At 36.1% G+C, this 13,073-nt stretch overlaps 1 protein-coding gene across 2 annotated transcripts in view; it reads right to left on the bottom strand.

The window, feature by feature from the left end:
* Csmd3 (CUB and Sushi multiple domains 3) overlaps window positions 1–13,073 on the bottom strand; it is a 1,090,370-nt gene that overhangs the window by 87,013 nt on the left and 990,284 nt on the right. For both annotated transcript variants that reach the window (XM_051159708.1, XM_051159709.1), the window contains 4 exons: window positions 9,690–9,878; window positions 9,174–9,320; window positions 5,872–6,060; window positions 810–995 (listed from right to left, as the gene is read on the bottom strand). In XM_051159708.1, coding sequence (XP_051015665.1) covers window positions 810–995; window positions 5,872–6,060; window positions 9,174–9,320; window positions 9,690–9,878 — 711 coding nt within the window. The remainder of the gene's footprint in view (window positions 1–809; window positions 996–5,871; window positions 6,061–9,173; window positions 9,321–9,689; window positions 9,879–13,073) is intronic.

Below are 13,073 nucleotides of genomic sequence, written 5' to 3'. Positions count from 1 at the left end.
AGACCCCCCCTTATGTTACTATCACTTTAGGTAATTCTCTATTGTGCTCCACAAAATAACAAGTTTTTTCTACATTAATCATTAATTACTTCTATTTCCCCAGGAAATGTTAGAAGTTCCTTAAATTAATGAGCAGCTGTTTCACAGTTCAGATACTGAATGTACACTGATATATCCCCCAGAATCCCAGTCACTTAACTCGTCTTTTTCCTTATTATTAAAATGTTTATTGAAGAACTGATTTTCAGGAAATGTGTTTGACCAGAATGGCCTTTGTGGACCAGAGATCTAGTCTCTATGTTTATTTACTGAATAGTTGTTTAAAATATGAAAAAAACAGAATTAGGCATCTTGAAAACATTACCATTAATTGAACAATCCTCAGTTTAAATGAAATAATGAGATTCAATTGTTAGTAATAAATGAGACACATAATTGAAATAGGGAGAAAATAACAGCTGTTACTTAAATCATCATTTTTCATCAAAATAATTTTCAATTAAAAGTATTTATTCATTATTATACTATGATAGTAACAACAGCAAAGAAAAATATTTTAATATGAGTAAGATAAATTATAGTTACTAAAGTCACAATTGATATCTGCACATATTTTAAAATTTCTAAAAATGAGCAAAATGCCCATTTCTTGTCCCACAGTATTTGGTAACACAAATGCATTGATTAACTTTTATTTCCATTCTAGAACATTTCAGGGATTAACTCTTAAAAGTCAACAATATATAAAATTACAAGTCATATAACATACTACCTGCACACTCTTGACAACTTTCCATGAATGTACATACCAACACAGCGAGGGGTCTTGTTGTGATTGCTCCATGTTCCGTCTGACTGGCAGGTGGCTGTGGTAAGTTCCTTGGATGACAGTCTATATCCATCATTGCAAAAGTAGGTAACTCGAGTTCCAACCAAGTAGTCTGTTGTAAGTATACCTCCATGTGTTGGGGCTTTAGGAATTCCACAGGAAATAGCTGGAGTAAATATATTCATACACAATTATGGAAACAGAAAATTAAGAACAGTTTCCATGATATCTCTAAGTCCCAAATATTGGGGAATTATTTGGGATACTACCAGGTTTGCAAAAGAAATTCATTGTATATCATAAAATAACTTTTCTGAACTGTACATTCTTAATAATTTATTTTCAACTGATAAAAATTTAAGTTGATGGCTTGTATGTTGTTCTTGATTTTCCCCCCTAGCTTTCTGTCATGTATTTTGTTTTTAGCATTCATAAAGTTAATGTGGTAATTGAAGTCACGTCAATAATGGTGTATTTAATGCTCAGTGCATAACACTGACTTACATTGTCTACCATAATATAATTAATATGTACAAAATATTATACAAAGAGTCCAAAAATTCTCATTTATATTTTGTCCAGAAATAGAACATAAAGGTTAATTTTACCAAAAAGCATCTTTTTTGCCATAGGTATATTCCCAATGTGGGATAAGGATTAATGATATTATTGTCCAAATAGTACTTGTTTAAACACACTAGGCCAAAATTATTTGCTCAAACATAGCTAGTGTCTTTCTGAATTTCATTTAAGATGCTTAATTTTAAACTTTGATACATTTATTTTACAAGAGCACTATTTTTCTATGTTATGTTGCTAACAGTGAAATTTACATTGTCATAATTATATATTTACATATTTATTTCACTTCATATAATTACAAAGCACTATGTAAAAATGATCCCATAATATGTTTCATCAATATTTATATTTTCAGATATTCATGTGGGTAATTATAATTTTTAATAAATTCTCTTTCCCCAATATTCCCTGCCAATGACCAGGTTTTTCTTGAATATACACACTCAAAAAAAAAAAACCTCATATGCTTATAGATACAGAAACATAAGAAAGTACACATGCCACACATGAAAACATATGCATGCACAAGAACACACACATGAACTCTCCCACATTGTTGAACCTAAGTCAGAGACAAGTAAGTGTAGTATAAGTTCCTCATATACTTAGAAAATGATTATATTTTAGAGCTGGAGTAAAATATGCCATAATCAAATGACTAGACAAATATCTCATTCACAAGTAGCACAATTTTAACTTCTGCAAAAGTTTGAAAGAACAGTTCCCTTCATATACTTGTGTGCTTATTCCCGGGTTGATGACATGTTTGGAGAGACGGCGTGGGCTTGCTGGAGGAAGTGTGTTGCGGGCAATAGGCTTTGATGTTTCCTAAGACCATACCAGCTCCAGTTTCACTCTCTTTGACTGTCTGCTCTCAATCTTTAGTGACTCATCTTAGAGCCTACTTCTTTAGGATTCTGACATATATTGAAGATCTATTGAGCTAGGCAGCCTTGTGGATTATTAAACTTTTCATGGGAGAGAGACTTTGTTGGTCTAGCTGAACCATATTCTGTAAGATAGTCGAATAAATTCTCTCTAATAAATAAATCCCACTGTATTAAAGCCAATATAATAAATATGTAAAGTTTCTAGTATTACAAAAATAGTATGTGTGTGTGTGTGTGTGTGTGTATTTCCTCTAAGAAAATCTGACTAACGCTACTTTCCTGCTCAAGAAAGAGAAAGACTGAACATAACTTTGTTCAGGAGAATCATCTCTGAAAGGCTGTCAAGGTTGCTTCTCTATGGAATTCTAGGAAAACAGAATTTAAAAGTGAATCAGTGACCACAAAGTTACTGTTTTTTCGAACAGCACCAGTGTTTAGTTGAGTCATGAGATGGGGTCCTTCCGTTCCTGATACAAGGTCCTGTGTGTGTGTCAATCAGTGGCTATCCAGTGTTCAAAAAGAGAAATAATTCACGGAACTCAAACATAGAAGGCCAAGGACATTTTCTATTTTTAGCTTGCTGATGTTGTTTAACTAATAGTGAAGTAAGTAAATGTTAGGATGTCTGAGATATCGACATGCAAGGGGAATAATTCATTGAAGAACATAAACAAAAGTGACATTAAAAGTCTGTGCTACGTGAATAGCTCTTCCCAATGCCATAATTAGCAATACCCCAAAATAGGGCACATGTACAAAAAAACCTCAATATTTTTATGAAGGAATTTATATTTTTATTATGTATTCACGTTACATCCTTATTGTAATCCCCTCGCTCTTATCTTCCTGTTCCCGCTCCCTCTTCACCCTGTTCCCTTCCCCTCGACCTCTGACAAGAGGGGTTCCTACTTTCCCACCATCTGACTGCAGCCTATTCAGTCTCATCTGGAGAGCCTGCATCGCCTTCCCCTGTGTTCCCACAGGGCCTCTCTCTGAAGGGTTAGTGGTCAAATCTCAGGAACTGGAGTTCCAGTCAGAGCTCCTCCACCGCTATCCACTCCCATTCCCCAAATGGAGCCTGAACAGGGACTAGGTTTCTCTGCTTGAAATGTCCTCGGTTGCTGTATCAGTTTGTGCAGGTGCACCTGAGTCCACATCTGCCAGCCTTGATAGTCTCCTTGTGGAGATCCTGACCAGGGACCCCATGCTCCTCCTCAATCAAAAACATATTTTTCCAAAAATAATATTTTTAGAGGTTTCAATGATAAGATTGTATCACCCTGAACTTCAACTACTGAATAATTTTACAAGATCAATTGGATTTCCTTTCAATGATACTTCAACTTGCTTATCATAACAATATAAATCTTTGAATAAATACTGATGACAAAGTAATGTGACTCACCGTGTATAAATGTAATATTATTCACCTAAAATTGATGATACTATAGAACTGAATCTGGAAAGCAATTGGAATTTTTCAGAAAGTTTGAGGTGATTTTCTTTTAAGGTAAATATACAGCTCTGGAAAGATGATCATAGTTCAAGAATGCATGAGGATCGTACAGAGGAACTCCCCTGATCAGAGGTTCACAGCGACCTGAAACTCCCGCTCCAGCACTATCCAAGGCTACCAGTATCTACAAACTCCTGTATTCAACTGGGCACACCCACTGACACCCACACCCACCCACTCATACAACTAAACCTAATAGAAAAATAAAACTTTATGTAAGTTTTTTTAAATTTAAAGCTTATATAATCATTATACATATACATACATAATATACATATACATGATAAAATGTTTATAATACATAAATATACATAAACTATAATGTAAAACTTCAATATAAAATATTTCAACATTAATTTAAAGCATATATGACTTAGGTTTAGTTCCATGTGTTTTATTCTTATGATTATTATTACATGAGATATAACATTGTTCTCCAATGAGTCTTAAGAGAAAGAGGGGAATTGGCTAAAAGCAGGAGGGAGGGAGGTACGGGAAGATACAGGTGATGGGATAACAATTGAATTGTAATCTGAATAAATTAATTAAATAAAAAAGTAAAAATATTTTTTAAAAAGAAGTTAACATATACTTACTACTCACTGGTCAAAGGCAAGAATTGAAGTTTCCTTAAATATACTTAATCTGCATGACATCAGTGCCTCAACTATTAACTTGCTAAAGACATGATGATTCCCAGAAACCTAACAGGTAGGTGAATGTTTTCTACATGGATAGAATAAAGGAGCAATAATTCTTTCATATAATGTGTCTACGCATATACCCATGGGACTTAATTCTCTATCAATTAAAAGTTTTAAAATAGGTAAATATAAGAAGCTACTCCAGTTGTTTGGTAATTGCTATTCCTCAGACAATTTTAGCTTAATGTTGTTTGGTTTTAAATTGTAATTAACCAGTTTTACTGTTAGTTTTTCCTATGAGCTCTCTCAAATTAGATGAAAGTTACAATCTATTATTTGTTCACTGATACTGTCCTGTATCTTTAATATTGGAAAATTTAGCATTGCTAGAGAAACCATTGTATTCTGGTTAACAAATAGATTATATAATGCATCCATGTATATTTGTGTGTGTGTGTGTGTGTGTGTGTGTGTGTGTGAGTGTGTGTGTGTGTGTGAGTGTGTGTGTGTATGTGTTCATATTTGTAAGTGTGCGTATATGAATATATATTTTGTGTATATAATTTTCATATTGAAAAATAATAGGATAAATTAAATATTTCAATTAGTAGAGCAATGAAGGCTCATACCTTTAATCCTAAGACTTGAGAGGCAGAGACAGCAGGCAGATCTCTGAATCTGAGGCCAGCATGTGCTACTGAGGGAGTTTCGGTACTATACAGAGAAACCCTATTTTGGGAAAAAATTGAATTTTAAGTCGCCATCTATTATTTTGTATAATTGAGGTTTCCTTCGACTTGATTACATACTATCTAAAAGTAAGAACTGTACTACCTTTTTACATGACATCTTCATCAAAAGATCATGTGTTGAATAACAAGTTTGTCATTGTGTTATTCCAGTTCCAAATGCCCACAGGGTTTTATTTTGTAATAAATTACAAGTGAGAATGAGGACTATAGTCCTGCCAAGACAGAAAACTAAAGACAAGAAAAAGTACTGGATAATTATCTAGATTCTTTGTCATAAATTTGTTTCTCTGAGAGCATAATTATGTACACTTTAAACTAAAAATCTGTGGCATTCTTATCCAACCTTAGTATTATCTTCAAATACACTAACTCAAGTTCCAACTCTTTTTTTCACTAAAGTAACTAATATGATAAGTTTGTAGATAAAACATATATTCAAGTAAAAACTTATGACACAATGATTATATAACAAGAGGAATTCTCAAATTTTGTGTCTCAAAATCAATTTTGTGTCTTTATAGTCCACCCCCAGGACAGGTACACTATTATGTGCTGCTAAATATGAATATTTGATAATGTCTACTTTAGGCTTAAGGTTAAAAAAGTAAGGTTAATCATGTATTAATGTTTATTTCTATTTTGGGATAAGATACTTCACCTTGACAGGCAGGGACCGGAGCATCCCATGAATGATAGCCATAGGAGGACTTTCTGCACACCGCACTGCTCTTCCCAATGAGCCGGAAGCCTCGATCACAGGCCCAGCGGACCACACTGTTCAGTTGTCCCCCTGTCTGACTGATGATGTAGCCATGAGGTGGGGATTCTGGTGTGCTACAATAGAAGGCTTTCCAAAGGAAAAAGGAAAACAACCACTGCTTAATCAACAATTAGACATTCTTTACCGTCCAAGCTTATGAACAATGATGCCATTAATGATAACTTAGTTATTGCATTTCAATAATCATCACACATTTTAATTCATCTTAAAATGTCAACTTCATGACCTGTAGGATGTTTAACTATGCCTAGATTCTCTCGCAATTTTTACTGTCATCTAAAATGTCTTCTGCTTTTAAATGCTTTCTGTTACCTGTGGATATGCAAATGCTCTGCCAAATTACTTGTTATCTGAAAGACAATTTGTCACAGGTTGGGAGAAAAATAATGGAGCATGTTTACATGTCACAATAAACTTTTCTCTAGAGACCTGTATCAGTGTAAGGCATGAAGTTCATTTGACTGGTGTTAAAATTAATCTTTAGATTTTATAATCACTTTTGCTACTCTATTACAATTTCCTTACTGATTAATTAGTTATAGCATTATAAACATTGTCAATAAAATAAAAGTTTCATTACTGAAGTTTGAAATTACAAAAGATAATTTCAAGTACAATTTTCATATGTATTCTTTGGAGACCATTAAGTTTGTCATGTTATGGTTAATTTTTGAAATGTCAGTATCATCTGAGGACATAGAAAGTTGGAAGTAGATCTGGGTAGGGGCCTAAAGTTTACTGCCTGTATTGTCCTTGGCTGGTGCCTTAGTTTGAGCGGGACCCCTGGGCCCAAATCTGCCTATCATAATGTTCTACTTGTAGGTTTCTAGGACCCTCTGCATCCTTCTACTTTGCTATTCTCCCATGCTTCTCTCATTTAGAGTCCCAAAAGGATGTCCTCCCCTCTGTCCCAGTTTCCTGGTAAGTGAAGGCTTTCGTGGGACATGCCTATTGGGCTAGTATGCAGATATAAGTGAGTATATACCATTTGATTCTTTCTGCCCAGATCTAGCCAACGCTCAGAACATTCTCCACAGTTGAGTGGAGAGTGGGATATGACTTTCTCACGTACTCTGGTGCCTCACATTTGACCATGACCCCTGGAGGGGGAGACCTGGTGGCACTCAGAGGAAGGACAACAGGTTGCCAAGAAGAGACTTGATACTCTATGAGCACATACAGGGGGAGGTAATCCCCCTCAGGAACAGTCATAGGAAGGGGAATAAGGGGAAAATGAGGGGGGGAGGGAAGAATGGGAGGATACAAGGGATGGGATAAACATTGAGATGTAACAAGAATAAATTAATTAAAAAATTTAAAAAAAGAAAGTTGGAAGTAAATAGTGATTAAATAAATTGGCTTTAGAATATATATATGACATAAGTTGTCAGTTCTAACAGGAAAAAGTATATACACCATATCAAACACTAAAAAGATGTTTCTTTATACCTATATCAAAATTTTTCAGCAATGTTAATGTAAATAAAAATTGATTTATAACAATTAATAAATTGTCTATAATTGCTTCATTTGAACAATTATTACTTAGAATAATGTTTGAGCTCAAGAATTATAAGGTAAAAAATTATGTATTTCATGTGATTGAAACATTGTTTAAATACAAATAATCTTTAAGGTGTCTCAAGCACACCTTTAGTTTTAAGAGCATTCTTCTTTTGTCTTCAGCTTTATGATACTACACAATTTGTAAGCAAATTAATAAAGATGCAGTTTTTCTTTTAAGATATGAGAAAGTAATTACTGTTTAATTATAATTATTATGTTGTTATTTTAAAATAAAAGTTACAAGGCAGGATTATTTTAAATGTAAATTATATGTAAATACCTATATATACATATGTTCCTGTGTACAATTGATAAGTATTTTAATTCATATAAATGATAGAGTATATATTCTATCAGTGAGAGTCATTTGTTATAGATTCTGAATTGTATCAAAGTTATTGATAAAATATTTATAGTTGAAGGGATTTATAGGAATCAGTGTTTTAACACTGAAAAAACATGCTTCTAACCCAGATTCATAGCTTTTTGACATCATCGAGGATTACAACAAAAGAAAGAAAGAAATACATGCCTCCTATAATGGACAACCGTTTATATTCAAACACAATCCAAAACAATTATTGTGTTAAAAAATAGTATACCTTATTATTAAAAGGAGAGGACATAAAAGTGATGTCACCTTGATATTAAACTAAATACTGAGGCTGGTCATGGTGGTACACACCTTTAATCCCAGCACTCGGGAGAAAAAGGCAAGTGGATCTCTTTGAGTCTGAGGCTATCTTGGTCTATAAAATGAGTTCAGAACAGTGAAGCTACAGAGAGAAACTCTGTTTCAAAAAACCAAAATAAATAATAAATATAAAATATATACTGAGCCCACAACTCTCTAATTATTTTTATTGTAGTTTTTAAGTGTATTTAAGGATATGTCTTGCAACAACTAAGATATTTTAGAAAATATTTAAAGAGATGGAGAAGAACTAAAACCAGATATTTATTTCTGATTAAACTCAATTAATGTTTCATTTTAAAAGATCAGACAATAAATATATTACATTATAACTAATTTCACCATGTTAAAGGAAACAAATCTATTTTAAAAAAAGAATCAAACATTCAGTTTGAATTAATTTATCAGTAGTTCACTTATAATTAATCTAAGTTGTAAACACCCTATGGGCTTTTAATGTGATAGACAACCAATAAATGGATGGTGTGGAATTATTTTATCACAGAACAAAATTGAGACATAGAGAGAGTAACTCAGGTCACTCAAGAAGCAACAATGCACGGTCTGTCATTCTTATTAACATCTAACTGAATAATATCTAAATTCCTCTGTCTGTTTTTTATTTTCTTGTCCTGCATTCTGTGTATAAATGTTTGTCTGCATGCATGCATGTGCACAGAACACACGCCCGCCACAAGCAGAGATCAATAGTGGACACCAGATCTCCTGGGACTGGAATTACAGAAAGTTATGGACCACCATGTGAGAAGACTACAGATTCTCCCATAAGCAATACACGCTCTTAACTGCTGAACCTACGTCAATTGCCACCTTAACTCTTTAATGACAATCTCAATATTGATAAATAAATGATAATGGTAGAGTTGAGATAGTGGCTAAAATTATAAACATCACATACCAATGTATCTTATTCTGAAGCCTTTCTTGTTATTGCCATGATCAGCGGACCATTGAAGGAATACTTCGTGACCATTGCTGGTCACATTAAAAGCAGCTGAATAATCTCCACTGAGGGAAACAAGCACTGGACTCTGAATATTCGGTCCTTTGGAGAGAAAATAATATAAATAGATATATGTTAATGATTATATCCCCATTTACTTCCAGTGCTTATATGCTTATGATAGTATTACCTACTGAAGTTGTTTTACTCTCAGTATGATTTATCAATAATAAGAAATATCTAATATAAAATGCTTTTACTAGGCATTTTAATATTTTTCTTTAAAGTCCAATTCACAACAACTACATCAAGGTATCTACATTCTTGATGTTGGATCACGTAGAATGGAGTTCATGTAACTTAAAATATATACAGGATAAAAATAATATAGGACATAATGAACATCCACATGTACAGTTAGGATATTAGATGTAAATTTATAAATAACCAATAAATATAACCCATGGTTACCATCATACACCTGAAGAACATCAAATTCTTTTTCTGTCTGGAAGAATTCTACAAACATGCTGATATTATAGCCCTTTTCCACTGAGATACTCCATGCACACATCTGCAGATTTGGGTAACTGTCAGGATATCCAGGACTCAGTATAACTCCTGTTGAATCCAGACGTAACTCATTGGCAGGACAAAGCACTGTGGAAAAGAGCATCATTACAAATCTTTTGGAACTTAAACAGAAACTGAATACTCAATTACACAAATGATTTATGTTAAATGACTGTTTTATTAAGCTACTAATTAAAATATGAATGAAGGCCTAAACTGTATAATATTTATTTTTAATTAATTGCAAAGTGTATTTCTTTATGAGAAATAGTTAAAGAAAACCATTTATTTATCTCAGTTATTCAAACTCCCCAATTAGCCTTGTATTCTTGTATATTTCCCTCTGTCTCTCTTATCTACATGTTAGTCCCATAATTTATTCTCCTTGATTTTAACTTATTTCCTTCTCACCCTAAATTTTTAACTCACTCTGGTGGCTGGGCCAGTAATAAAATTCTACTCTCTCAAGGCCTATTTCAGTCAAAGTTACTTCTGGTCTCAGGAAATAAATTGAGCCATGAGGAATTTCACAATTCCTAGTCCCCAGTTAGCCTGCAGCTTCTGGGTTGGGCTCCAGGTCCCAGACGTTAGTGAAAACACAAGTTCTTATTTTATGTTGTTTCTAGTTCAATAAAAGACATACCAAGGATAACAAAACAATGCAACTATGGTCTATTATCACCCTTTCCCAAAGCCAATAAATTTTATTTCCTCAGTTTATATTATTTGATTATTATAACAAATAGTGGATGTATTGACTTTAATTTAGGTTTCAAAAGAGAGAATAATTAAATGATCAGATCTTTGTTACTCCAAAGATGTCATTTAAAAATAAAATAAAAAAATCCTAGGGTTTTGAGTATAGAATTGTTCATTATACCTTACATTGTGCATAAATATATCCATATATACCAAACATGGTTAAGGCTAGTATAAACCCAGACCTTTCTATTAAAATGAATGGCATTACTATACCAAAGTGTCCTGTATAAGCCTGTGAAATGTGTTTTAACTTTAGGCTGTACAAAACACATTTCTAGTGTTTTCACGAAGGTCATTCCAGTGATCAAATGAACAGTGGAATACATAATTTTTAAGGTTTTGTAGATTGAAAAAAAATTACGTGCCATTTCCTAACTTAACTACCATATAGAAAATTTACAGTGTTGTCAATAGACCTCAACACATCAAAATAATTAGGTTATTATCTTAATAATTTGTTTAAATAAAGTATACTTTAAAATACCAAATGTGATCAGATCCAAGATGGCGGTGAGCAGTGAGGACCGTGTTTGGAGGCTCCAGTGAACAATTCAGGGAATTGCACAGATTTCTGAGCCAGGAACACCAAGGTCCCCACACCACGGCAACAGGAGTGCTCCACGGTTTGGAGGGACCAGGGTGCGGAGGACCTGTGTGCCCCTGCACACGGGAGGAGCGTGGATTTTCTCAGATTGGAGCGGCAGAGGCAGCAGCAGTGGCACCAGCCACACCAGTGGCGGTGGCTGAGGTTTGCAGATCATAGCCTTCTGGTGGAGGCGATTGATGTGGTGGCCGGTGGGAGTTGCTGCGGGAGAGGGGACTCCGGGCAGGATTTCAGTCGAGTGGTGCCTTGGGACCCAGACTGGACTCGGCGGAGAGTTCGGCCCCAGAGTCCCGGGTTCTGGCCCAGCCCAGCAAGCAATTCTGCCCGAGGCACTAACTCAACGCGGCCACAGCTTCCCTGCTGTGGCACAGGCTTGGCAGAGCGCTCAGTTCCACCCTAGGCACCGCCACAGCTCCCCTGCGGTGACGCAGTCTGGGCGGAGCACTCAGTTCCACCACTGGCGCTGGCTCAGCGCAGCCACACTTCTCCTGCTGTGACGCAGGCTGGAAAGAGTGCTCGGTTCCACCACCGGCACTGGCTCAGCGCAGCCGCAGTTCTCCTGCTGTGACGCAGGCTGGGCAGAACGTTCAGTTCCACCACCGGCGCTGGCTCAGTGCAGCTGCAGTTCTCCTGCTGTGACGCAGGCTGGGCAGAGCACTCAGCTCCACTGGAAGCCCTAGCTCAGCACTGCCGCAGTTCTCTTGCTGTGACACAGGCTGGGTAGAGTGCTCAGTTCCACTGGAAGCCCTAGCTCAGCGCAGCCGCAGTACACTTGCTGTGACGCAGGCTGGGTGGAGCGCTCAGTTCCACCGGCTCTAAGACTCTGGTTGGACATAGTGTGCAGTTTGAATCCAGATTCCTGGCTGAGATTGGCAGACAGTTCAGGCCCTGAGTCAATAACTGACCACAGCACGCACTTTGGGCCAAAATCCCCTAGCTGAGCTTTGTGCGTAGTACCAGCCCAAACATTCTGACTAGACCCTGTGTGCATTTTGGGCCCAGAATCCCTAGCTGAGCCCGGCAGACAGTTCAGGGCCTGAGAATCTAGCTGAGTTTGGCCCATGGTTCGGGCCTAGTGTTCCTGGCTGGACTTGGCAGGGGACACAGAAGGCTGTGGATACCTTGGTCTGACCCAACGCACATTTAGAGACCCAGAACGATTGCAGGACCCACATCACAGGGGAGCTGAGGATCACTGGCTGTAAGAGTCCAAAACAACAGGGCTAACCTCCTAACATCCACACCAGTGAAGCATTAGAGCTCCCAGCCTAGGGAAATCTTGAGAAAACAAGTGAATCTATCATCAGACTCCCTCAATCCAACTCTGGAAGCTACCCAACAAAAACAAAGATGGCAAGATGTCTAAAGGACAGTGAAAAAGCATATGCAAAAAAACCCAAAACAACATGGCATCTCCACTTTCCAGCTATCCCAAAGAAAACAACCCAGAGAACTCAAATTCAATGGAAATACAAGAAAATCACCTCAAATCCGTAGTAATGAGGATGGTAATGGAGGAAACAAATAAAATTCCTAATCAAATGCAGGAAGACGCAAACAAACAGGTGAGAGATATAAAAGAGTGGAACTGGAAAAATTGCAGGAAAATGCAAACAACCAGATGAAAGAAATAAAGAAAATGGTTCAAGCTCTGAAGACCAATAAAGAGGCAATGGAAGAAACTCAGGAATATACAAACAATCAGATGAAAGAAATCAAAAAGTCAGTTCAAGATATGAAAATGAAAATGAATTCAGTGATAAACACACAGACAGAAGAAAAGCGAGAACGTGAGAACTCAGAGAAGAAGGCGAGCAACACAGAGGTGAGCTTTTCTAAGATGGAAGCTTCCATCTTCCAAGAGATGGAAGAACAAATTTCAGGTCTAGAAGATTCAATCACAGATCTTGAAGCAA

Source organism: Acomys russatus, chromosome 17 (genome assembly GCF_903995435.1).
Source record: "Acomys russatus chromosome 17, mAcoRus1.1, whole genome shotgun sequence".
NCBI classification, from domain to species: Eukaryota; Metazoa; Chordata; class Mammalia; order Rodentia; family Muridae; genus Acomys; species Acomys russatus.
The sequence above is the reverse complement of the archived record's forward strand: the minus strand, read 5'-3'. Positions and strand labels throughout refer to the sequence as shown.